The following is a 27,892-nucleotide window of genomic DNA, read 5'->3' on the forward strand; positions in this document are numbered from 1 at the left end:
GCTCCACACACACACTTACACCACTTGTCACTCAGAGAAAAATCCCATTAAGCCAATTTCACCCCATATTCAATGTATTCAACATCTATTTTGTACCTTGCTAAAATTAGTTCTTGAAATTCATTCTTCCTGATGAATGTCATAGTTAAAATGTAACATGTCAATCAGCATCTACATGCAAGTGTTGCCAAGCTCCTTGTCTTACTGATCTATTTTTTTTATTTTCCACTTTCTCTGAGCCAGTTTTTTTTTTTTTTACAGCTGTAAGCTACAGCAAGAAGACTATATTCTTCCACCATAATTTAATTACAAAAGTTAAAATGCAAAGTTTAGATTGCCATGGTTTCAGTTTGCAGATTGGCTGTTTCTATCAAGTCTAATTTTTCTTGACTCAATCTTTATCATCTTCAGAGTTTCTAATTATATGTGATCTTGTCCATGGCCATGATACCCTGAATGGGTGCTATCTAATTAAATGTGAAATGTTTTTTTTTTTACTTTATATGTATGTATTTAGTGTGTGTGTGTGTGTGTGTGTGTGTGTGTGTGTGTGTCCATGCACATGCAAGCTACAAAATATATGTGAAGGTCAGAGGACAATGGTCAGAAGTGGGTTCTCTCCTTCCACTGTGTGGATCCCAGGGATCAAACTCAGGTTGTCAGTCATGCCTGTAAGCACCTTTACCTTCGTAACGTCTTTGCATGTTTTTTGGGGGTGTTGCTTGCATGTATGTCTGTGCACCACATTGTGTTCCTGATGCCCTCTGAGGCCAGAAGAGCATGTCAGATCTCCTGAAAGTGGAGATACAGACAGTTGTGAGTTACTATTTGGGTGCGGGGGATCAAACCTAGGTCCTCTAAAAGAACAGCCAGTGCTCTTAACTACTGAGCCATCTATGCAGCTCACTGTAATATCATTTTAATCTCTGCATATTATCTATACATTTTAATCTATACATCTATATTTAATCTACACATTGTGTGGTTTTTACCCACTTTCAGCTATGTTGTATCTTGATTGAGTCTGTAATAATCTACATATCCAGTCCCCTCATTTATAAAATAAAGATGATCATTATGTGCCAACATAATAATGGCACACTGTTAGGATTAAGCAGATAATGAATGCATGCACTTAGCTAGGTACCTAGTGCCCAAGATGCATTTCATCAGTTATTCAAGATTAACACAAAAGGTCCTTCATGGTCTGCCTTTCACTCCCCACAACCTCCAGACTCATCTCTTCTTTCCTTCTCTCTGTCCCAATGTCCTATATGTTGTTATTTCCTATATGCCCTCACCCAAGCTCATTCTTCCTCCAGAATTTCCTCACCTTCCTGCACTTCCCCCCTCCTCAGACTGATCATGCCCTAGCCTATGGTTCAGAACACGACTCAGCTCTCTCTCTCTCTCTCTCTCTCTCTCTCTCTCTCTCTCTCTCTCTCTCTCTCTGCAAAGCCTTCTGAAACCCCCTCTATCTCACTCAGTTGCACCTTTGCCCTCCTCCCCTTTCATCCCACCTTGACAACATTAACACTGTCTTCATCAGGATCTGCAACCCAGGATGTGCCAAGAAAGGCTGGTAGAATAAATGTGTGCGTCAAACACACATTTCTCTACCCAGACACATTTGCCCCTTCCTTCTAAGAAGGCTGCCCCAGAAAAACCAGAAAAATCCTCACTCAATAATACCACTATATAATCTTGAGTTTCCTAAAGCTGTGTAATTGAGATGCTTCATTTAAACTTCATTAAACTGCACCGTTTAAACTTTTGGTACTAATTTTATTTGGTTTTACCAAATACCACATTTGGTGGCCATCTGGATAAAATTGATAACTTTGTAAATTTAAGTATTCATAATGTTTTATTATTTTGCTCATTGTGTTTATTGTTTTACTTCACTTTCTCTTCTCTGTTACCACTGCCCCTGTACCTTTGTATAGCACTTCATCAAGCCTCCTCTTAGACTGTGGGATGCAATCCATTTCTCTTTGCCCCGCCTTCCTGACATCTTTTAGGGACTTCAAAAGAAAGAATCCCAAGCTAACACCCATTAATAATATCGAGATTACCTTAATATAGTGAAACATCTGGATTAAAAAGTCATTCCTGGAATCTTCAAGAATAAGAGTGCAACCCATGTTAGAAGTTGTATTGTGGAGGTCAAAAACAACATCGTAGGAATTGTCACTATTTTTTGGACCAAATAAGTGGTATATTTCTTGAGCCCTTCTCACTTCATATGGCAAATCCTCAGACATCTCCTTGCTGTTTTAGCAGAAAGAAAAAGATTAATGTCATCTATGATAACATTATACACTACGATACAATAACATAAATATACAATAGGAACAGTACACAAAGAACTTGCTGTAATTCTTACATATTAAAAAGCCATGCAGGACATGAAATCATATCTGAAACCTCTGCAAATGAAAAAGTGCTCCTTGCCCCAGCTGATCCCACATATCCAGTGCTGCGTTGGTGTGCTTATAAAAATGCTGAGTTTACTTATGTGGCTGGTCTTAGGTAGAGCTTCTCAAATAGAATTTACCATGTGACTTCAACCTTGAAAAAATATATCATTTAATTTGATAAGCACTTACTTGGAGTTAAGGCACACTGCTTATTTATTACAGGGCAAAACCATTATGCCCACCACTGTGGTTCTAGTGCAAAAAGTAGTCAAACTCAGGTGCTTATGTCTTTATTGGGTATTTTAAATTGAAGACTGGGAATGATTCAGGGACACTGTTTACAGATGACAATCCACAAATCCTCTCAAAGTACAAAACTTACACAGACATACTTACATGTATTTCTCTGGAACAAAGGTGGATAGGCAATCACTCTATTCTCAGAGAGGTCTCTCCCCACCCTTTCCTTACCACTTTCAATTGTTACACCATTATTTTTTACAGTGCTGAAGATTGAAATTTAGACCTCATCTAGGTAGGCAAGAGCTCTGTCACTGAACTAGAGTCCCAGCACCCCCTCCTTGTTCTTTTTAATTTTGAGACAGTCTTGCTCATTTTCTCAGGCTAGCTTTGAATTTATTCTGTAGCCAAGGATGGGGGGGGGGGTTTGCCTCCTGCCTCAGCCTCCCAAGTAGCTAGAATTACAGGCCTGTGGCTGTCCGAACAAAATTTACAATTTTATAGATGCAAGAATTCACAAAGGTTTTTTTTAAATTAATTTATTCATTTTTTAAAAAAAAATTCACTTGTTTCTTCTCTTTCTCTCCAGCCTGTGCTGATGTACTTCATCCAGCCTCTCAGTTTGGCCATGGAATAGGAGTAGGAAGGTGTTCTATTCATGATAATAGTTTAAACTTTTACTTCTCTATGAAGCTTCTCAAACATATTTCTTACATAATTCCATATATTTCTATTACCTGGCTATTTTTAAATAACTTGTATCAGATTCTTTCCTGCTTGGAAATTCACATCTGCAACCAGGAAGATGTATCAGCCCTTTAATGATGATGGAGCAAAAACCGTAAGGGAGAAGAACGTGCATGTGAGGAAAAGCACGGTAGGAAAAGAGACAAGCCACAGTCACTGGTGGCATTAGGAGCTACTGCACCTGGCACCCACATTTGGACATAATGTTTGTGAACAAGAAAAAAAAAGTTTAGATTACTATTCTTGAGTTTCTATTTGCAATCAAATACAGTTCCTAATATGATCTCTCTCTCTCTCTCTCTCTCTCTCTCTCTCTCTCACACACACACACACACACACACACACACACACACACACACACGTAGCATGAATCTTAAAGGTGCTTATTAATAAAATCAAACTTGAGGCCAGTTATTGGGGTGAATGCTGGAAGATCAGAGAAGCAGAACAAGCCACAGCTACCTCACCTCGCCAGTTCCTCAGCTGATCCTGTTTCTGGCCCTCACACTTTATATACCTTTCTGCTTTCTGCCATCACTCCCTGGGTTTAAAGGCTCACTTTCTGGTATTAAAGGTGTGAGTCACCATGCCTGGCAGTTTCCAATGTGGCCTTGAACTCACAGAGATCCAGAGGGATTTCTGCCTCTGGAATGCTAGGATTAAAGGTGTGAGTGCCACCATTTTCTAGCCTCTGTATCTAGTGGCTGTTCTGTGCCCTGACCCCAGATAAGTTTATTAGGGTGCACGATATTTTGGGGAACACAATACCACCACACACACATATCCCACAGGCATTTACAAAGTTAACTTGTGATTATTCTTTCACGAGGTCATTCCAGAACCTATTTATTTCTATTTGTGTAAATGGCACCATTACCCACTCTGATGCTCAGAGTCAAGGCTTTAAGTTTTGAAAGACAGTGGACACTCTGAATTCTCATGCCTTGAAGTTCAGTTACTATTAGAAGAGTCTGGGACCAGTCTGTAAGAATAGACAGGGGCAGACCTTGGGTGGCACTAGCAGCCACACTGTACAATGACTGTGTTATCACAGCAGGTTGCTTAGATCTATTCTAGACAGGAGAGTTAAAGAGAACTTCCAGCAGGGGAAAGGCAGAAGATTTCTACACTAGGGCCAGTCTCGTGGACCTCACATGACGAATGCATGGGAACAAGACTGGGTTAATCTGGATGCATGTAGATCCTGTAAGAGGCTATACTATCTGTCCACAGAGGAAGGCTGGCTTTGTGGAGTGTCTTTATATTTTTTATTTTTACAGCATTAGAGAGAACCCAGGGTCTTATCCAAGGTAGGTAAGTATTCTTCCATCTGAGATGCAACCTCAGTCTACTTTTTGAATTATCTGTTTTAAGGCAGGATCTTGATAAGTTGCCCAGGCTTCTCCAGGTAGCAGAGATTACAGACCTGTGAATGCAAGGCCTGGCTGCTCTGTGGAGTTCTTGTAAAGAGCATGTGGGAGGACTTACCACACCAGACAAGGGGGCTGGAGAGCAGAGATGGCTCTAATGTTGTCTCATAAGGGACTTGTGGGTAATGGTGCCACCACTGAAATGTGGAAAAGGCAGGAGCAACTTAGAAAACGGCACATAGGAGAGGCTCATGGGTTCATTTACCTCACGATTTTCATAACCACCGTGAGCCAGAGCCTCTGAAGACTGTTAAGACTAAGAAACAGAATGTGAACCCAATTTAATGTGCCACAGTCACTGAGAGGCTAATATTGGCTATTCCTAGCAAGAAAAATGGCCCCAGTCCATTTCAGAGCTACCTGGAAAGTTAATACACAGGTTAAAAGATTCATTCTTCAACAAATCTTACTTGTAATATATGAAACAGTTAATAGCTATTTTAGGTGAATAAACACTAATTGGCCTGATATAACCTCAATTGTGAATATGAAAGTGTTTCTGAAATTCAAATTATGCTAATGAAATTATTTGATGCACAAAGTATCACTGCTGTGTAATTTCCTTGGAAAACAAATATTTTGTAAAGGCAAACTTTGTTTTATTTACATTTCTTTTGTTCTGTGGTAAGACTGGACTCAGGAATTCAACCTAGCATTTATGATCAAACAAGTACATGGCCAGTCCTGCTAGCACAGGCCTGTAATCTCAGCTACTTGGCAGTGTGAGGCAGGAGGGTCAAAAGTTCAGGCCTACCTAGGCTACGGAGTAAGCTCAGGGCCAACCTGGTTTGTTTAGTAAGACCCTATCTCAAAATAAAAAATAAAAAGGAGTTCAGGTGCATGAACATGGCCTCATATAACCAAGCACATTAAATCAAGAGAGCAAGCACATAAATCTGGGTGACTTACACCTCAGCTAACAGTCTACCAACCACCTGAAGGCAACCACTGTGTACACAGCTTTGTACAGCCACAACACCTGGCAGATGCTTACCAATATTTTTAGGTTAAATAAAAAAAAAATGATGCTAAGAAAAACACTTAGAGGCATATACAATCGCAAGTATTATGATACAGACAAGGGCAGAAACAACTGGTAATTACCAACCTTGAGTATGGTGACCACACACACTACATGGAACTATCTAAATCAGCTGTAACCCAAATTCCGAAAGGTGGAAGGGAGTGTCTTCAGCCCTCATTCACCTCACTGTGGATGACCTACCACGAGAGAGGCACACATCTATCCCTCGGGCCACAGACGGCCCTGGCGCTCTCAGGCAGTGGACACTCACTCGCTCTTTCACTCAACACACATCAACCAAAATGTCATCATTTTCTCAGCTAGAACTTTGTCGTAAACACAGCCTATAAGAAAGCACAGTGGTGAATCTCCCACAAAACAGTATACATTACAAGTATACTGACCAAGCATTAATTTGTTTTTATTTTTTTGAGAATAATTTAGATTTTTTTATTTTTCTTTTCACACATTATCCAAGCTTACCCAAAGACATATTGAATGCAGAGGATTATATTTGTGTCTTTCAAATACAAAGATCTTTCCTACTTGTTGTTGTATACTGTGTGACATACAGCAGATAAAAGAATAATCAGCAAAGCCTGGAGCTGTAAAAAGTTCACAGCAGAGCATGTGAATGCCCAGTTTGGGCAGTTGCATAATTCACAATGCAGCATGATGAAAAGTGATCTCACCTGGTAAGGACACTCTACGTATGGATCTGCCCACTGGCTAGGAGCATTCACATGTTCTCTCTCCCAGTGACCACCGCTTTTCACACATACATGCTCTCACACAGTATAGAACACAGTCTTACCTAAGGTTTTCAAGGTTAAAAACCCGGTTCAGGTCACAGTCAATGTATCTGGTGCACTTCTCCACTGCTCTTGGGTTGGTAATGAATGGTTTCACTTGCAGCCCTTCTCTCTGAATTTCAGCGCCGTTCTTTAGCCAGTGAGTAACTAGCAACACTCCTGTCAGCTCATTTCCGTGAGTCCCTCCAAAGATAGCAACCTTTTTAATAGGTTCTTCGGCAACACAAGAGGTCATTTTACCAAGTAGTCTGGTCTGATTTCTGCAATTCACAAGAGAGGAGGTCAAAGGACGGTTAGCTCCTCAGAAAAGTTTCCAAGTGTAGATCTAAGTGAGCAGTGCAAAGTACAGAGTTCTCGCGGGTATTTAACAATTGTGTCTGTGAAAACTTCTGAGCCTGTTTATTCTATGGACACTCCCTTCTGTAGCCCCTCCCTTTACCATGTTTGGATTAAAATATGCAAAGATCAACTAGAGATGCAGCTGTTAACTTCCAACTCCCTCAGATGGTCAGCAGATCTAAGCACAACTGTGTTAGCATCTCCTGCCTCAAAAATTCTGTTTTCTGTTCAGGATGATTATTTATAATAATAATACTACATAAATCCCAATCCTCCCTAACACAATAATGTGGCTTATTCAGTGTTTGTTTGTGTTTCCACTGACATTTAAAAACATTTCTGGAGTGAGTAAGGAACTTTTCATGATCTGAAGGCACTTGAGTCTCTCTTTAGAAACAGTCAAGGATAGGTGCTCAGACCTCCTCTTAAAAAGCATGCTTTCTCCCGGCATGCCTTTCTGCAATCAGAGACACAAAACTCCAGTTAGTGATGGGGTCAGTGACACAGCACACTGGGCAGAAGAGTGAAGCAGGCGAAATCTTGCTGAGTTCTGTCCTAGGGAGAGAACCAGCTCCTAAGAGTTGTTCTCTGACTACCACATGTGTGTTGTTCCCCCCATCATACACACACAGATAATGAATAAAATAAAAATTATTTTTGAAAAGTGATTTTGAAACATCTTTAACTTTTCTCAAGCGCTTTTTGCTAATTCTGTTTTTTAAAAAAATTTTCTCTAAATACCAAACAAAAAGCAACTGTTAGTAATTTTCAAGTCTTTTTAATGTCTGAAAATACCTTGCAACATAATATATACAAAAACAACATATATGCATATATCACACATATATTTTAACTACATCATTTGAGTTATACACATGCAGTCTCATTTACCAAAGACTGTCTTCTAGAATGCGTTGTTCTATAGGAGGTCTTATTAGGAGAACTTATCCAGATGATTATAAGATGATTCTATAGCTTTGGAGAAACGACTCTGAGCGCTCAATCACTCAGAAAGCCAGGAATGTTAAATAAAGTACAGGAAATATTATATATTAGCAACACTAGGTTGTTTGGACACAATAAAGTAATAATTACCACACAGGGTAGGTATGTTAATTTATAATGTTTCCCCACAGACATTTGCTTAATCTATTCAGAAATCCACTTTATAAAATGTAACGGGTTGGGCTGACATCCTCATTACAAGGATAAAGGAAAGAAACACTAAGCACCCGATTAAGTTTCCACACTTCCATAAAAGCTAGGCCTGGGAGCCATGTTTCTCATTAAGGCCAGTGTTTGCCACAGACAACAGGGTGCCTCTATTATTTTTGGACTCCTCTAAACTTCTAATTTTGCTCTTTCAGAGTTCACATAAACAGTCAGTACAGTGTAGAATCCCAAAACCCACAAACAAAACACATGATGGAAATGCAAAATGTTCCATAGTATTTAATAAGCCAATGCCTCAGTTCTTTTAAGAGACGACAATGCTCTTATAAAGTGAAGTCAATCTGCTTACACATCAAAGTGACTGCTGTAATCTAAGGCAAAGTCCCTGTAGCCACTGGTTTTCTCTCTGCCTCAGCATACACTAGCACTTGATGATGCAAACAGGCCGAAGTAAAGAGAGGCCATTCTCTTGCCCCTGTGGTTTGAATGAAGTGCGGTGAATCATTCCCACTCAGCAGGGCTCTTTCTTTCCTGCTGGCCATGGTTTGTTCTGACCCTCGATCTAGTCTCTCTGGAAATGCCGCTTCAGTAGCTTACTCAGGGCAGGCACCAGTGACTCGAACTTTGAGGCTTGTTTTATGGCATTTTAACAGGTCAGCGTTTTGAAGTACTTTCACATTCCTAAAGTTTCTGTTGTGTCCAAATGAGTAACCTCCTGGGCAATTAATTAATGAATGGCAGCAATTCTTATACTTACCTTGTTTATTGCGGACGGTTTGTCTCCAGCAGAAAGCCTTATTAGAAAATGAAAGCATTTGCTCAGAACTGGAGCAACACAGGCTTCCACTCTCTTACACCAAGTTAACTTCCAAGAGGGTTTTAACTCCCGGTTTCCCAAAGCACTAACTCTGCTTCCCAAAGCACCTGGCAAAAAAAAAAAAAAAACCCTACTCATTTTTATTAGTTATTTTTTGAGAGCTCAGAGAACTGATAGTATATTGAGTGAAATCATTCCTAGTTGTTGATTAAAAAAGATGTTACTTCTAGCACTATAATTTTTATTTTTTGGACAAGTCTTGCCACATAGTCTGGGCTGGCTTCAAACTCCTCATGTAGTTCAGACTGGCCTTGAATCTGTGAGCCTCCTGCCTCAGCCTTCTGAGTGCTGAGATTACTAATTTCTTTTTCTTTTCTTTTTTTTGGTTTTTCAAGATGGGGTTTCTCTGTGTAGTTTTGGTGCCTGTCCTGGATCTTGCTCTGTAGACCAGGCTGGCTTTGAACTCACAGAGATTCACCTGGCTCTGCCTCCTGAGTGCTGGGATTAAAGGCATCACCGCCACCTGGCCAGATTACTAATTTCTTAACGAAATCATGTAGTTTAAATCAAAGGGACAGCAAAGTTTGACTTCATAATATGGCTAGCCAATTAGAGTAAGGCCAGGAATTTTGTAGGAGGGAAATTTGAGCTGAGACTGCTCTGAAACCGTGTCAGAAGATGTTCTGGTTTGCTTTCTGTTGCTGTGATGGAATACTCACTCTGGTCAAGGGGAAGAAAGTGACTTCCGGGTCATAATCCATCCTTTTGGGAAGTCAGGACAGGAACTTAAGCAGGAACTTGAAGCAGAACCCCTGGAGGGACACTTGCTGACTCATTCTCTGCCTCTGCTCAGCTTTCTTCTCTATGTAACAGTCCTCGATGTCCTGGAACTCACTCTGCAGGGCAGGCTGGTCTCGAATTCAGAGATCTGCCTGCCTCTGCCTCACCACCGCCTGACTTCAACTAGCTTTCTTATGTCACCCAGATCCAATCACCTAAAGAGAGCTGGTACCACTCACAGTGGGCTGGGACCTCCCACATCAAGTATCAATCAATATCATCTTTTGAAGACATAGCCACAGTCCAAACTGATCTGAGCAATCCCTCAACTGAGACTCCCTTCATGATTTTTTTTTTTTTTTTTTTTTTTTTTTTGTGCTTAGGATCCAATCCAGGGTTTCATACATTTTAGGCAACCACTCTACTACTGAGCCATACCTGATCTCTTGTCCCTTTTAAGAATGAGAAATCTATTATTTTGAATACATATTGTACTTGTATTTATGTATGTATATATCAAGTTAAAATCCATTTCCTTGAAGCTTATTATATTCAAGTTTTTAAGTCTTTTATCTGGAATCATGATGGATACTTTTCTTTTTTCCAGATTTTTAAAATTTTATTTAGATTTTTGAGACAGGGTTTCTCTGTGTAGCCCTGGCTGTGCTGGAATTCACTATATAGACCAGGCTGGCCTCAAACTCACAAAGATCTGCCTGCCTCTGCCTTCCAAGTGCTGGGATTAAAGACCTGTGCCACCACCAGACATTTTATTGTAGTCTTTTTCCAAATTAAAAATGTTCAAAGTTTATTCCTTACCCTGCCATCCAAGGTCTGTTATAATTCAGCAATCTCCTCTCTACTACCATTCTTACTGACTTTCAAACATTTTTTTTTTTAATCACCTTGTAGTTGTAGACCTTTACTAATAACCATCCCTCCATAGATGCCCTTCAGCTATGTTACATAGCCAGAAGACAGGGCAGTAAGAGGACATGGTCTTTGAGCTCAGACATTTATACTAAATACCTGGTCTATACTATGATAAGTACCCCCCAAAAACAGCAGCTACTGTTTGAAACAAGTCTTAACCTTTATTGAGCACTTACTATGTGCCAGGACAGATTAATATCTTTTAATATTTTAAGGCAACTAAGTAAATACGTTATTGCTATTTTATTGAGGAAGGCAATGTAGACATAGAAAGGATAAGTTTGCCCAAAGTCACAGAGCCAAGAACTCCCAGTTTTTCCAGGCAGGAGGTTTGGAGCTCGGAGCTCAGGTTGTCATACCACTGGCGGCTTCCTTTGTAAAGTCCCCCTGTGGTCCATGTGCTCTTTTGCTCTCCTGAACAACTGCAGCACTGATTCCTCCTTACTGTTCTTTGCTTTGGAGGGGGTCAGTTCAAATCCGGTCTCAGCTTCCCACAGGCCTCCTGGAGACTAAATTCCCTGCCTGATCCATGGCATCAGATGAGGCAAGACACACCTTGTTTGGATGCCATGGGAGTCATTCTCTTCTAGGCACGGTCCAGGATGCCAGCAGCATCTTAAGAAAATATCTAGCGTCTGGGAAACCGGCAAGGCGTAAGAAAGACAGGCCATGGTTATCTGACAGAGCCGGGGCAGAGCATGGCTGTGCTGGGGGCTCCCTCTGCCTCATCCATAACCAGAACATGTTTCTCTCTGTGGAAAGAACAGCCAAAGAAGAGGTGAAGCCGTGCCTGTGCGGGCTGCGTACCTCCCCAGCGAGCACGCCAAGGGCTTCGCTTTTGACTTTCCGGGCAGAGAAACGCCGGCTGCCCTGGAACTCTCGCGAGGCCGGCGTGCACGGGCCGCCCTCTGCGCTTGCGCAGTCAGTAGCACGGGTGCTCCGGAGCGCCTGCGCGGACTGCCACGCCTGCGCACAGGCTTTCCGCGGTTTTCCGGCGGATAGAAGTGCCTCGTCGCTGCGTGTTTCCTGTTTCCTCTGCACGCGGCAGCTGAGGGAAGCGAGGTTAACTCGAGGGCTCCGTTTGTACTTGGTGTTGGCAGGGGGTTCCAGAAAGGGAAATACTGTTTGTTGACCCAAAATGGCCCCGTGACTGGGTGTGTTAGGCCGGGGGCGGGGTGTTGAACGAGAACGTGAATTCTGACCGGGAAATGTCCCCCTTCCTTCAAGGAGGGCCCCAAACAGGCCCTGCCTGGCCTCGAGAGGCCAAGGTCTTAGGGAGGGTGTGTCTGTGAGTTGGGTAGCCCCCCCCCCCCCTTACACACACACACACACACACACACACACACACACACACACACACACACACACACACACCATTGAAGCAGGTTCACTTGCAAGCTGAGGGTTTAGTGGGCCCCGGGGATAATATGCATTTCTATGTATTTGTTTGAGCCCGGCCTACTGGTCTACACCTGTAGCTCCTGCATGTGGGTGGTAGAGACTTAGGAGACTAGTAGTTTGGGGCAAGTCTGGGTTGTATGAGACCCAGTCTTACATGCCATAGTTTTAGGATATTTAAGGTATTCAGAATTATAATAGCCCTTATAAGCCCTCTTAGGCTTAGGATGAGTTGGTGTTTTTGTGTTGAGAAAAAAACGGCCCCATCTCTATTGTGATTTCTAGAGTGGCACAACAATACCTAAGGTTCCTGTATTCTGCTTTCAAGTTCAAGACACACAAAGAGGCAGTCTTAGGCCTCTTGTTTTTGAGTTTTACCTTTTCAAAGGATATTTGGACATTAATGTTGACCTGTTTGATTTTCATTTTAGTTGTGTTCACATCAGTCTGCCTCACTGGGCAGTGAATTTGCAGCAGAAATTATTTGGGTTTGTGTCTGGCTTTTTCACTGGCAAGTATTTGTTAAACAAATTAAATTAAGATACAAGTATATTAGGAAGCTAAAAGGAGACAAAATACAATGAAAATAATTTTTTTTTACTTGTTTCTCTAAGTTTGCCAGTGCCTTTAGTCCCTTTCCCTTATAGCTCTGGTTCCTAATTCCCATAATGGGTCTTTAATTCCAAAATAAATTACTTAGACTGTGTGAAAAATCTATATATATTTAGAAAACAAGATTACATCCACCCCATCATAACTTATTTGAACATAGCTAGAAAAATGGGATAGGTTTCAAATTCTTAGTTATAAAGCAATTCCTGAAGTGACCACATATGAAAGTTTTAAACCATAATGTCCATATTTAGTAGGCTGAAAAGTGGATTTTTGTTGATAAATATGAGTTACAAGTTTCTTCCTTTGAAGGTTTAGTCAGCTTCATTTTGTAAATGTCAAGTGCTAAGTAAAAAAAGCTTTGATACTGAAGAAAATGAAGAGAATCCTAAATGAAAATTCAACTCGAAGTACAGCAGGTATTGAACAACTTTTAAATTTTTAGATATTTTTTAGATACCACATAAACCATATATAGTTTCTAGGAACATTTAGAAGGAATTTTTAAAGAGATTAAACATTTAGTCTGGCCTCTTTTTATATCTAAAAGAGGTAAAGTAAGTTTGTCAAGGTGAATTATTTAGTACTGGAGAGATGAGAGTAAAATTAAACTTATTGAGATTTACTCTTGTGCTTTTTTTCTACAAAACTTGACTGATTGATTTACTTATGCTTGTAAACCAGAAACAGAGAAATATATTTTTGTGATTGACTTGTTCAAAATGTTTTCAGACACATTTCTGTTTTCTAATATTTTTTATTTATATTTTCTCAGTTATTAGGTAATGTAAGAATAGCAGTCAAGAATGATGAGAGCCAGGGAAATGATTATAATGTACAGTGAAGAGCCTCATAATAATTTATGGTGGGCACACCATACTCTAGACATTTAATCTGAGGTATTATTTAATCCTTATCATCACCTCTGTTTTCTAGATAAGAAACCAAGGCACAAAGACCTTAAATAATCTACTGAATGGTAGAAACAGGACTGGAACCTAGAAATCTCTGATTTTAGAGCCCATACTCTTAATCATTATGTTATACTTCTCTGTATGTATCATGGGCACAAAGAGTTTAAGGAAACTGCACACATTTAACTTTGAAGTTGTATTTCAGATTCACTTTGAAGGCACAGTTAAAACTCAAGAGCCTACAAGACTCTAGTTTTTCATTAGAAAGTGTCCAGAGTGTTCTGCAGTACATTGAGAATGGGTCAGCAAGACAATGGTAATGTGTCAAAAGTTTCTGAACTGAAATTTAGGAACTTGGGTCCTATTAGGTTTTTCTAGTTCTTTCTTTGAAGACTTCTTTTGACCCTGAGTTCCTTTGTAGTTTTTAAAGTTTATTTATTTATTTATTTTTGACAGGAGATCCTGGAGGAAGTGGTGATAGTATTTATTTTCATTTGGATTGGACATTGTCATTCCTTTAAGACAGTGGTTCTTAACCTGTAGGGGATTTGCATATCAGATATTTACATTACAATTTATAACAGCAAAACTACAGTTATGATGTAGTAACAAAATAATTTTATGGTTTGGGTCACTATAACATGCTGTATTAAAGGGTCATAGCATTAGGAAAGTTGAGAATCATTGTCTTAAGACATTCTCAAAATGATCCATAGAAAAAATCATTATAGATAGCTGGGATATTTGTTAAAATTATAATTTTGGGTTCCAGACTAAATATATTGAGATAAAAATTTCAACATTGGAGATTGTGACCTTGGAACCCGCATGTTAATCAGAATTCCAGGATAAATCTTAGTCAAACTGATGTTTGATAACTATGGCCCCAGAGGCTGTCTGTCACACACTAAAGCATGGTTAGATTTTTGGCAAGCATGGTTCATCTTTCTTAGCTTGGATATATTCTATAGGTACTCTGCCGCTGATAAGGAAATAGACAAGCAGAAGAGGGAAATAAGGAAAAGAAGTAGGTTTGGGAAGTGTTTGAGATTAAAAACAGAGACAGGGATTGCTTACAAGTAAGAATTAAAGTGATAAAACAGAAGAAGAAAGGACTTTAAAGATGCTGGTGAGCTATTTAGGGCTCCTAAAAGATTATAAAAAACATTTCAAGATTAGCATATAAAAGTAGACAAACAACATTATTACGTATTATTAATGGTAATTAGTCTAGAAGTAGATATACTTATTTACCTGTTTTATACTAATTTATTGGTACATTCAATGTAGGCTGTTTGCCTGTGCCATTGTTCAATCAGAAAAAGAGGAACAGACAGCCATTAACTTCTAATCCACTTCAGAATGATCCAGGTATCAGTACTGTTTCTGACAGTTACGGTTCCCCTTCTCTACCCACAGGTAAGAAAATGAGTAAGGTGAAAAAGAGATATAAACTGGGATTGTAGAAAGTTACTGGGTCTCTCATTGCAGCTAGTCCCTGCTGCTTTTCACTGCCCAGATATAGAGAAGACTTGGCTCCTTCTGAACATTCCAGCATGGGAGTTTGAGTTGCCTTGTCTACAAGGGTGGCTTAGCATTTAAATAGAGTATCTTTATGTCTGGAGCCTTTATTCTAGTAAAGTAGAAACCTACATTGCAAAGATTACTTTAATTCTCAAAACATAGATTACTGTGACTTATGTATTTGGTAGGAAAGAATGAAAGGATTTGAATTACTTCAAAAACAGGGAAAAGTGTATATGGAGTATGAGAAAAAAGGGAAAAAATAGACAGTAGAAAAGGCATAAGCCCAGGAATTTCTGGAGCCTGGTTCTAGTCACTGCTTTCTAGAGGCATTTTTGCGTGTCTTTCTTTGTCTGAAAATTCTTAAGTTGAAACTTAACCACTGAGTAGGAGACTGGCCTTTAGGAGGTGCTTATAAGTTGTGAGTACTCTACCACTATGCACAGGATTAGTGACCATATAAAGAAGGATGAAGAAGTATGTTTGCTGTTTCTGTCATGTGAGGCTGCACTAAGAGAGGCTATCTGAAGCAGAGAACATGCTTTCACCAAACACCTGGTTTGTGTCACCTCAATCTAAGATGTCGTAGTCTCCAGCACTGTCAAAAGTTCTATGTGTAAGTTACCCAATTTAAGATAATTTGTTCTAAGATACACCCATCTAGTGTACTCTTCTAAAGCTTCAACTAGCACATTATGTAAGTTGCCATTGCTGTGAGTTTACATATTCTAGCTCTACTTCTTAGAGATTGACAGCCTTTGGTAACTTGATTAAGTTTTGGAGTCAGGAAGCTTCCAATATGTGTCACCTTTTAAGTGAGACCACTAAACGCTTGTCACCCTGTGAACCAGTAAGCTATAGTGGTGAGTGTAGGGAGATCTTAAATGTTTGTCAACTTCATTTTTCACTTTATTTGTGTATGTGTGTTCCAGAGATAAGACACAGGTCATCATGCTTGATGGCAAGCCTTCCCACTAAGCCATCTTGTTCATTGGCTCAATGTTCAATGACTTTTTACCTCCCTCTGCACTGATAGGCAGACATTCTGAAATATATTTGGTACATTATATTACATATATTTACATTTTGGGGACAAACTTTAAAATTATTAATGGAATCATATGAATAAAATATTAAGGTTTTTTTTATATATAGCAATACTCATTTTAGATTTCATTTAGTGTGCTTCCATATACTTTGATTTAGTCATTAAATTGTTTTACTAGGAATTTAAAAGTATAAAGTTAATATATAACATTCCCATTTTCAAAATTTGAATTTTATTATTAGTATGTGTGAATGAGTGCACGTGTATGCATATCATGATGGTATGTGTATGTAGGTCAGAGGACAACTTTTGGGAGTCAGTTCTCCCATTCCATTGTGGATTCTGGTATCAAACTCAGAATATGAGACTTGCATGGCAAATACCTTTACCCACACAGAGAGCTATCTTTGGCCCTCATTTCTTTTTACGGATGAAAATAGAAAATGGACATGCATAAGTCAGCATTATCTTACCATTCTTTACCACTTAAAATCTTCCTCACCATTTAAAATGTTTAATAAATAGCATGAATACTGATTTTGAGAAATTATAAGTGTGAACTATTCTATGAGGAAATACGAATTTTTATCTTGACCTATTAGTTTGGGGTACAGTCAACTTTTAAAAGAAGAGGATAACATCTGTCTTGTGGCATAATGGGCAGGGCAAAGATGTCGTCCCCCATCAATGCTGGGGCAGGTGGGAGAGCTGGCCCTGTGGTCATAAGAGTGGGAGAGCTGTTCTTGACCCCCTCTAGCTACAACACTCGGGAGAGCAGGCCCTGCATCCTGTCAGGGCAGCACAACAGATCCAACCCTGTTAGCAGAAGTGTGGGTGAGCCTCCCCTGAAGTCGTGAACATGAGACAGCTGTCCCCATTTCCCATCTGGTGCACCAATTCTACAGCTGCTCAGGCCCAGACCCAGGGTGTGACTTGGCCTGTTCCAACATCCACCCCATCTATGATTTTCTGGAGCATGTGAAGGAACCCGACCTGCAGACCCAAAGCTGCAGGATTTCCACAACACAGGACACCAGTGGGATGTCCAGGAAGAGTCCTAGTGGTGGTAGTGGGGGCCCAGCATTGAACAGGTAGTGGAGACCAGGGTCCTCGAACCAGATCAATGAATCTTTGCAATGAACACTTGCAAGTAGAGATGTATGGACAAAGGAGTATGTGGCGTGATTTGTTGGGTCACACTGCAGCTTCTGTGATGAGATTTTTAAATTTCCCTTTAAAATTTTTTTCTCATTTTATTTTCTTCATTTTTGTTGAATTTTGTTTTATTTGGGGGGAGGTGCAGGGGCAGAGGGATGAAGAATGAATGGTATCACGATACATGATGTGAAAAACATATAGAATAAAAAATTATTAGTAATAATAAAAAAGAAGAGAGTAAGGGAATAGAGAGATGGCTGAGTGGTTAAGAGGGATTATTGGTCTTTCAGGGGACCTGAGTTTGGTTCCTAGCACCTATGTCAGGTATCTTCCAACTTCCTTATAACTCCAACTCCAGGGAATCCTCTGGCCTCCATGAGTACCTGTACTCATGTGCACTGTGCTGCATAATTAAAACACAAAATAGAAATCTTTGAAACATAAGAGAGTAACTAGAACAGAGTAGAAAATGTCAGTGTATATCATGCATAGTAAAGATCAGATTTGATGTTAAATTTTCGTTCTTACCCTCTGATTCTGTGTCTGTTATTCTCATATACTAGCTATCTAGTTACCAGTTATGATGCATTTCTGCATGTTGGGTAGAATAAAGTTTAAGAAACATTGGATTCGACTAAATTTATGTTGCCAATTACAAGGCACTATATTAGGATTGATGGTGAAAAAGACACATTAAACTACTATCTTTACAATGGGGAAGAAAGACATCTATAAAATTAGGCAGGCTATGACAAATCCCACAACCAGTTGCTGCTGAAGACTATGTCTATATCTTTCACTTGTTAGAGCTCCCAAATTAATTAAATGTAAGGAATTATTTTGAAGAAATTTATCTTATTTTTATCTGTTCTTATACTTTTGAGATTGGGCATGGGAAACTGTGAATCCAGAGGCGACTCCTTTAAAGAAAACAATGAATACAAGGTATGTATAAAATATGAACCAATAAATGTGTGTCTGTTACTGACTGATGTTACTTTTCTGGATACATTTTACATTTCTCAATTTGAAAACAGACTGTATTTAACAAGATATTTTCTTGAAAGGCAAATACCAGCTTCTGCTTCTTATCTCCTGAAAAGTCAAGATTCTGTTTCTAAATCTATTCAATCAAATGCTGAAAGAAGCCAGAGTGGCTGGGGGTAAGTCTGCCTATGCTTTCTCCTCTTCTTTCCTTAAAAAAAAAAAAAAGCTTTTTCTTTCTTAGAAATACATTTAGGCAATTCCTACATTAATAAATAACTGATAGTTGAATATAATCTGTGTACACATTCCTGTATACTTTAAATTACACAGTGTAATACATTGTAAATATTATGTAGTTGTCATGGTGTATAAATAATGACAAAGTATATGTTGGGTATAGCTGTAATTTTTTTCCAAATTTTTTTTATCTGGTTTACTTTGATCTGTGGAAGTAAAACTTGTGGATATATATGGAAGTCTTAAACTGACTTAAAAATAGTAGGTTTTCATACAGCTTTTTTCATATACTTTTTGTCTTGGTTATGTCCCTGATCTTCCCTGTATGCCTATCCTCATTCCTACATAAACTCTCCCACCCCCAGTATTCCCTATCTTCTCTTTCATATTGCCTATATTCTGTTATGTTCCCCTTAAGGTACTTCCTCAATGTCCCCTTTCTAGCTTCTTGGCCTCTATAGGTACTCTAAATTAAACATAGGCATCTAAAAAAATTGAAGCCAGGAGTCACATATGAGAACATGGCCTTTGTTTATATGAGCCTAGGTTTCCTCACTTAGTATAATATTTTCTAGTTTAATCAATTTATTGGAAAATTTCACAATTTTTCTTTACAACAGAATAAGATTCTACTGTATATATGAATCGTGTTTTTATTATCTCTTCATTGCTAATGGACATCTAGGATGATTCCCTTTCTTTGCTATTGTGATTAGACCTGCAATGAATGTGGATAAAGAAGTATCTCTGTAGTAGGATATAGAATCCTTTGGGTATATGCCCAAGGTAACATAGCTTGGTCATATAGTAGTTCTGTTACTAGATTCAAGAATTTCATACACATATACAATGAACTATGACTGTATATAACACTTATTTCCTACTCCAACTCTTCCATGTATTTCAACATGTCCCCCTTTCAACTTCATGTCTTTTTTGTTTTTATTATTATTATTATTGTTATTATTTTTAGTCCCCCCACCTTATTATTATTCTTTTGATACAGAATATCTTTATATAGTCCTGCCTATCCTGGAACTCACTATATACCCCAGGATGGACTTGAACACACAAAGATTCCCCCTGCCTCTGCCTTCTGAGTGCTGGGATTAAAGATGTGTGCCACCCTCCTTTAAATCATCCACTAAGTTCAATTAGTGTTGTCCATATGTGCATGAGTGTGAGGCTCCACTGAAGCATGGGAATCTTGTTGGTGGGATATCATCAAAAAACAATGATTCTTCTCCAGAAACTATCAACTGCCAGTATTTTCTTGTAGGGGGTGAGGCTAGAGAGTATCTACCACCTCTATGCTGGAAGTTTGACTGGCTTGATCTTGTACAGATTTTGTGCAGGTAACCCCAGCTCCTGTGAGTTCATGAGTGCAATTGCCATTTCATGTCTAGAAGACAACATTTTATAGCAACCCTACCTACCTTCTTATATTTCTAGTGTTTGAGACCCTCTACACTTAATTTTCATAGTGGTTGTACCAGATTGTACTCTTACCAACAGTAAATAAGAGTTCCTCTTTCCCACATCCTTGTCAGTATTTGTTATCATTTTATTTCTTCATAGTAACTCTTCTGACTCTGATGAGATAGAATCTCAAAGTAGTTTTAATTTGCATTTCCCTGGTGGCTAATGAACACTTTTAAAAATGTTCATTAACTATTTGTATTTTTTTCTTTGAGAGCTCTCTGTTTAAATTTATAACCTACTTTCTTTTGATTAGGTTGTTTGTTTTCTTGGTGTTTAGGTGTTTGAGTTCTTTGTGTATTCTAGACATTAATTCTCTGACAGAAATATATCTGGCAAAGATTTTCTCCCATAATGAAGACTACCTCTTCACTTGACTGACCATCATGCCCTTTGCTGTACAGAAATTTTTTAATTTCATGAGGTCTCATTTTGTTAGCCTTATTGCCTGGGCAACTACAGTTTTATTTAGAAAGTCCTTAACTGTGCCTTTATCTTGTAGAGTTTTCCTTACTTTTCCCTCTAGTACATTCAGGTTTTTTTGTTTTTTTGTTTGTTTGTTTGTTTGTTTTTGTTTTCTTTTTGTTTTTTCTTTTATTATTATTATTATATTTGTGTTTTAATTTTACACATCAGCCATGGGTTCCCCTGTCCTCCCCCTCCCACCCCCACTCCCACCTTACCCCCATCCCCTCCCTTCCATTCCCATCTCCTTCAGGGCCAAGACTCCCCTGGGGATTCATTTAAACTTGGTGGATTCAGTACAGGCAGGTCCAGTCCCCTCCTTCCAGGCTGAGCAAAGTGTCCCTGTGTAAGCCCAAGCTTCCAAACAGCCAGCTCATGCACTAAGGACAGTTCCAGGGGGCTCCACAGCCTTTGGTTCATAATTCATGTGCTTCCATTCATTTGGCTATCTGTCCCTGTACATTCAGGTTTTATTTTGAGATTTTTAATCCATTTGGAGGTTTATTTATTTATTTATATTTATTTAATTTTTTGTTTTTGTTTTTTTTTGTCATGGTAAGAGATAAGGACTTACTTCTTTTGTGGTGGATAGTGCATAAAAGTCTAATAGTTAGTGAAAGTATACCAGTCCAAAGCAAAGCTCCATGCCTTCAGAATAACTCTTCTAATTACATAGAGGTTCACTGAGATGTATGGACCTTGGGTCTAGGCATGTGCTTGTTTGAGTAGCTGAATTAATATAGCTTTTTTTTTTTTTTTAAATTGCTAGTTCTTTAATTAGGCGCTTAAGTGTTCTGTGTTTGTTTTACTCAGAAATCTAAAAATCATTGATTTTAGGAACTAGGATAAATTCTGTTTTTGTTTTCTGGAAATATGACTAAGATAGCATGTTTCATAGTGATTCTCAGTGATTTTTTTATAATATAAAGAGCATGTATGTGAAGTTACATATAGGAACATGGAGGGTCAGGGGCAGCTGCATCATGGAAAAGCTTACCCAGCATAGCTGATGACTCACAGAAGCTCATCTCTGGAGTTCCTTGCACATTTAGTGGGTACCTTAGCCAAAGAGTGTCAGCTCTGCAACAGTTTTTGGCTGCTAACATAACTCTGGGAAGGGCCTGAATCTTGTGATTTTTTTCTGAGTCTTGTGAATTTGATTAGCTGCCTGAATCTTTTGAGCCTCCTTCTCCCATCCAGGAAGGAATGTTTCAGTTCAGAGGAAATAGTTGCACAACAGAGTATACTAAACCCTGAGGGAATAGCAATAATTTTACTATTTTTCTGAATACTAATGATGTTTATATTGTTTATAACCTAAGGATTCGTAATTGTGATTTCTTTTTACATCCTATCCTTAAATTTATACTTAATTTATTAAGTGTTTCTCAAACTGTTCAAGCCTTATGCCCCATAAAACCTAGGATTTTTGCTGATCACTAGATTCTCCCCACCCCTGTTTAAAACAGAGGATGGATTATATTGATTGTTTTGCAATGCTTACAGTATTCCTAATTAAGAACTTGTGAATTGGACAAGTTTCTTCTTTCCCTATAACTCTTAACTGGCCTGCTTAGGAAATAATTTTGTATTGGTCTTATTAACATCCTACATTGACCAGCTTTTATATATCATTTAGATTAATGTGGTAAGTAAATGCTAAAATAGGTTGGTTAGTAGGGTTTTTCAAAGCACAAAATATAAAACAACCTTACAGGCAAGCTGTACCCTTTTTTTTTTTTTTTACTTTGTAGAAAATTTCAAAATAGTATAAAGAATTAAGCAAAATTCCTCTTTCCACTTGGAAACTCTTTATATGAAGGTTTGACTATTGTAAATACATGGTTGTAGCACTGTACTCTGAGTTGGGAGACTGGACTTCTCTGAGTTCTGAACTTAGCAGTGACCTGCTGCTGTATAACGTTGTATGAGTCACTTCTTCCCTAAGGGTGTCTCTTTATCTGGAAGGAGAAGTAATAATATTTTGTACCATTGTGTAATGAATGATGTTTGAAATTTCTCACTACTTAGTAGTTGTAAACCACTAATTGTCATAAAAATGAAAAAAAAATCATCAGTTGTTCCTAAATAAAAAGACAGAGAAGTATGTTTACTTTTACAGCTACAGAGGTGACAACAGAAATACCAGCTTGAGAACTTGGGATAAAAATGATTTCCGACCTCAGTGTAAAACAGCAAGCCCAGCAGCAAATAGTGAATTCAGTTCTTGCGCAGTGAATCTGGGAGCTCAACAACAGAAACAGTTAGGAACACATGAATTTCCTGACTTGCATGGAAAAAGGGAAACTGAAGTACTCAGACAAACATGTTTCTCTAAAGTGCCTGGCCCTACAGTGAAAGGCCCGGACAGAGCCAGTGCACTGCAGGCATTTAAGCCCTGTTTTCAACAAAACCAGTTTAAGAAAACAGTGTTGGGTGACACTCCAGGAGAAAACACTCTGAAGGTAAACAGTTAAATATTAATGAATGGCTTATTTACATGTTTAAACATGTGTAGTAAGTATACATACATGGTGTATGCAGATTCACATTTTTGACTTTATGAACCTTACTGTCTTTGTTGTAGTTATTTTACTTAATGACTGAACTTTGCCATTATAACTTGGAAGCAGCCACAGACATCACATTAATGAATGAACATGGCTGTGGTCCGATAAAAGTTGACAAAAACAGTGGGTTAGATTTGGAGTGTGGGCCATAGTTCACTGACTTCTGCTTTACAATCCAGTCCTGTTCTGCCTTTCCTGCCTTCTACACCATATTACAAAGTGCTGTTCATCCTGAACTCTTCACACTGGGATAAATATGGTGTATACTATGATACCTCTCAGCTTTGAATTGTGTTCTTCTAGAGAACATGTACCTTTTCCTCAGCTGCACTTCTAATTGATCTTTGAAATGTTTTCTTTGTATGTGTAGGTTGTCTTCTCTCTCACTCCTCTTCCCGGGGCCCAATAGATTGTTCCCGTGTGCATCTTTGTGTTCTGAAGGGCTGCATTTCTGTACCTGGTGCCTCACCCTGGGATCCTTTCTTTGCTGGCTTCAACTAGAGATCAGTCAATGGCTGGTTACTGGGAGGATGTCCAAGTCAGGGAGAGGTGGAGGTTTTGTTTTCTCCCTACTTCAATATCATATCAGTAGCAATATCTGTGTCTCTCTGTGAGCCTAGTTTTCATGGTCTTGGTCATTTTATTTTTCTCCCTTTCCTTTTTCAACATTTTACTGTTGTTAGCGTTTCCTTTTTCAACATTTTACTGTTGTTAGCGTTTGGGTGTTTAAGTATTTGTTTTGATCATAATCTGAACATCTAGGTATTTAGCAAGCAATTAGGGTCAATTCTGTTTTCCTTTATTTCCTGGAAATATGACTAAAATAGAGTGTTTTATAGTGACTCTCAATATTATGCTACCTTGTACACGGGATGTGTCATTGCCACCCTAGTAACAGTTGCTCACTGTGGCAGTCATCTTGAAGGAGGCATTTTTAAAAAAAATTTTATTTTTTTAAATTTAATTTAATTTTACATATCAGCCATGGGTTCCCCTGTCCTCCTCCCTCCCCCCCCCGCCCCTGCCTTCTCCCCAGCCCCCCCCCCCCCATTCCCATCTCCTCCAGGGCAAAGACTCCCTGGGGATTCAGCTCAACCTGGTAGATTCAGTCCAGGCAGGTCCAGTCCCCTCCTTCCAGGCTGAGCAAAGGGTCCCTGCATAAGCCCCAGGTTCCAAACAGCCAGCTCATGCACTATTTAAATCCTGTTTAGGATGGTGAAGATTGGGACACTTTGAAAACAAGTTTCAATAGTGTTCTTTACAACCCTCATCCCCAGAAAGGAAATTGTGCCTCTACCCTTGAAAGTTAGCATCTTTTTTGCTTGTTATTCTTTGTTTTAAGACATGTACCTTAAACTGCCCTAAAACTCACAGAGCTCCTCTTATCTTTGCCTTCTAAGTGTTTGGATTAAAAGCTGTATTTTCTGATCTTTAAACACACACACACACACACACACACACACACACACACACACACACACACACCCATAAGGTATGGGGCTGAAGTGATGGTTCAGTGGTTAAGAGCATTGGCCACAATTCTGAAGGACTTGGGTTCTGTTTCCAGCATCCATATGATGGCTCACAACCTTCTGAAACTCCAGTTCTAGGGGATCTGACCCGTTTTCTGACTTCTTTGGGTACCAGGAATACCCATATGTACACGCAAGCAAAGCATGTGTGGAGGTCAGAGGGCATTTATGTGGAGGTCAGGAGGTCAGAGGGCATTTGTGTGGGGGTCAGAGGACAACTTTGTAGAGTTGGTTTTCTCTTTTCATCTTTTCATATGTTCTGGGGATCAAACTCAGGTCATCAGGCTTACATGGCAAGTGTTTCACCCAATGGGCCATCTCTCTTGCCCTATAGTTCTCTTCTTATTTTAAGTACATTCTGTTTTTCACACTGCAATGCAATGCAATGTAATGCTGGCTTTAATTTGGGGATTTAATTGCATTGAAACTTTTTTTCTGTTTTTTTTATACTTTAATTTGATTTTACATAATAGCCATGGGTTCCCCTGTCCTCCCCCTCCCGCCCCCGCCCCTACTTTCTCCCCAGCCCACCCCTCATTTCCATCTCCTCCAGGGCAAAGACTCCCCTGGGGATTCAGCTTAACCTGGTAGATTCAGTCCAGGCAGGTCCAGTCCCCTCCTCCCAGGCTGAGCAAAGTGTCCCTGCATAAGCCCAAGGTTCTAAACAGCCAGCTCATGCACTAAGGACAGGTCCAGGTCCCACAGCCTGGGTGCCTCCCAAACAGTTTAAGCTAATCAACTGTCTCACTTATCCAGAAGGCCTGATCCAGTTGGGGTTCCACAGCTTTTCGTTCATAGTTCATGTATTTCCATTAGTTTGGCTATTTGTCCCTGTGCTTTTTCTAATCTTGGTCTCAACAATTCTTGCTTATACAATCCCTCCTCTTTCTTGCCAATTGTACTCCTGGAGTTTCCACCTGGGGCCTGGCCAAGGATCTCTGCATCCACTTCCATCAGTTATTGGATGAGAGTTCTAGCATGCCAGTTAGGGTATTTGGCCATCTGATCACCAGAGTAGGTCAGTTTGGGCTTTCTCTTGACCATTGCCAGTAGTCTACAGTGGAGGCATCTTTGTGGATTTCTGGGGAGCATTGAAACTTTTAATAGTTCTTTTTACACATTATAAACATTTATTATAAGGACCTAGACTCTATGTAGTTCAAAAAGTATAATGAATAAAATGAAACACTTTACTAATGCAATCCTTTTTTTCCCAAAGGAAGCCCCCTTGCGTCAGTTAAAGGAAAAGGATAATTCTTTAAGAATTATTTCTGCAGTCATTGAAAGCATGAGGTATTGGCGTGCACAAGTGCAGAAAACTGTACTTCTTTTTGAAATATTAGGTATGTATAATATTTCAAGAATACTTAGGTAATATATTTGGATGTTTTTAATGCAATTAGGAATACCTAGGGTATCATGAAGAATAACACAAGTTGGATAAGGAGATTATGTTTATTCGGGGGAAATGTAGGCTGGCTTCAAAATAACAGGTGTCTACTACCAGTACTCAGGAAAATTTTATTAAGTGATTGAATAACACCCTTTGATAAAAATTTCTGGTGCTAAACAAGAATTAGGACTTCTATTTATTGATGAAGAAACAGCTTTGAGAAATGAACAATTTTATCAAGGAGAAGGAGATGAGAAGGTGTAGATTAAAAAATATAAGCTTACAATTATGTAGGATGAATCAGCCTAGAGAGCTAGTGTGTTTCATAAAACTATAGTAAATATATATTAAAAATTAGCCCAAAAGGCATATCTTACATGCTTTTACCCTACCCCCAAATGTAACTGTGGAAGGGGATAGACATGTCAGCTTGATTGCCAGAAGTAATGAAAACATTTGTGATTGATTTGTTCTTTTTTTCTCTGTTCTTGTACATCTTACGTGAATATATTTCATTTTAGAAAATGAAATAAATCAAACTGAACAATGTCACAACGTAGTATGGTGCAGAAGCTTGACACTAGAATTCTGATTCAATGTTGTTTTCATTAGACTATAAGGCTTATTTTGTTGTTATAGTGCATTTGATTGTTATGGCAGCTCTGGAATTTAGCCAGCCTACAGAACACACCCAAAGGATCCAATTCCTCTGTAAAATACCACTGTATATAAGTAGAACTGGAAGAGGCTGTTATGGGATAACACTTAAATATCACCTTTTCTTTGTTAAATTTTATTTATATTTATCAATATTAATTTCCACACTTCAATGTTGCTTAGCTGTCCTGGATTCAGCTGTCACGCCTGGCCCACATTATTCAAAGACTTTTCTCATGAGAGATGGGAAAAATACTCTTCCATGTGTATTTTATGAAATTGTGAGTATTTTAATGTGTTCATTTTCAATGTCTATGGCTACCACCACCACCAAAAGACCACATGAAAATAGAGGCCACAGCCCCATTGCAGTTGAAATTCTTTTAGCAAAAGGACTATATAATTCATGAGCCATTATGGGGGATTATTAAAGTTTCTTGGAATCAACTTCTTTCTACTTTGTAAGAATCCTTATCTAGGTTATGCCCATTCATTTGTGACAAGTTATATGTGTATACCTAGCTATCTTGTAAGTGACACAGAGAATCATGTTATTGGGGTGTTTAACATTTAATTGATCACATTATAAATTAGACATTGAAGTTTAGATGAAGTAATAAATTTTGACTTTTATGTTTTGAACAACAGGATCGTGAACTTCCAAGACTGATCAGAGGTCGAGTTCACAGGTGTGTTGGGCACTATGACCCTGACAAGAACATTTTCAAGTGTGTGTCTGTTAGACCAGCATCTGCTTCTGAACAAAAGACTTTTCAAGCATTTGTTACCATTGTTGATGCTGAGATGAAGTATCATACTAAAATAATGAATGAAATGTAAATAGTGACAAAGGGAGTCACAAGTATAAATTAAAGTATTTGCTGTTATTAATTTATCTCTTGCATTGTTTTATCACTCTTGTTTTTCTGTCTTTCACATATTTTCATGAAATAAAACTTTTCTTATAGATTTAACCCAAACAGCATAGCTAGATTTTTTTTTTCTAATTTTGAAGTTTTAATGAGTTATACTTTACATTTGCTAAATTTGAAGAACCACTTCAAATAAAAATGTTCACTGCAATAGACAGAAATAGATACTTCATCTATTTGATTTTAGCCAAAAGGGCTGAAAGCTGTATCTTAGGTGTAGGTGATTCTTTCACATTAGATAATATATTTGAGTTAGCTCCCAAACCATCAG

At 38.8% G+C, this 27,892-nt stretch overlaps 2 protein-coding genes across 2 annotated transcripts; one reads left to right on the forward strand and one right to left on the reverse strand.

Moving 5' to 3' along the window:
- Positions 1–1,884: 1,884 nt before the first annotated feature.
- On the reverse strand, positions 1,885–9,021 carry Aspa (aspartoacylase). The gene is made up of 3 exons (XM_036197269.1): positions 8,943–9,021; positions 6,676–6,933; positions 1,885–2,271 (listed from the first exon to the last, which is right to left on the reverse strand). The coding sequence occupies exons 2-3, from the start codon at positions 6,906–6,908 to the stop codon at positions 1,902–1,904; spliced, it is 603 nt and encodes a 200-aa protein (XP_036053162.1). The 5' UTR covers positions 6,909–6,933; positions 8,943–9,021; the 3' UTR covers positions 1,885–1,901.
- A 4,016-nt stretch (positions 9,022–13,037) lies between these two features.
- On the forward strand, positions 13,038–27,626 carry Spata22 (spermatogenesis associated 22). The gene is made up of 8 exons (XM_036198404.1): positions 13,038–13,144; positions 14,930–15,058; positions 18,254–18,314; positions 18,437–18,532; positions 22,660–23,002; positions 25,859–25,982; positions 26,873–26,970; positions 27,338–27,626. The coding sequence occupies exons 1-8, from the start codon at positions 13,102–13,104 to the stop codon at positions 27,527–27,529; spliced, it is 1,086 nt and encodes a 361-aa protein (XP_036054297.1). The 5' UTR covers positions 13,038–13,101; the 3' UTR covers positions 27,530–27,626.
- The last annotated feature ends 266 nt before the right edge of the window (positions 27,627–27,892 follow it).

Source organism: Onychomys torridus, chromosome 8, assembly GCF_903995425.1.
Source record: "Onychomys torridus chromosome 8, mOncTor1.1, whole genome shotgun sequence".
Lineage (NCBI taxonomy): Eukaryota > Metazoa > Chordata > Mammalia > Rodentia > Cricetidae > Onychomys > Onychomys torridus.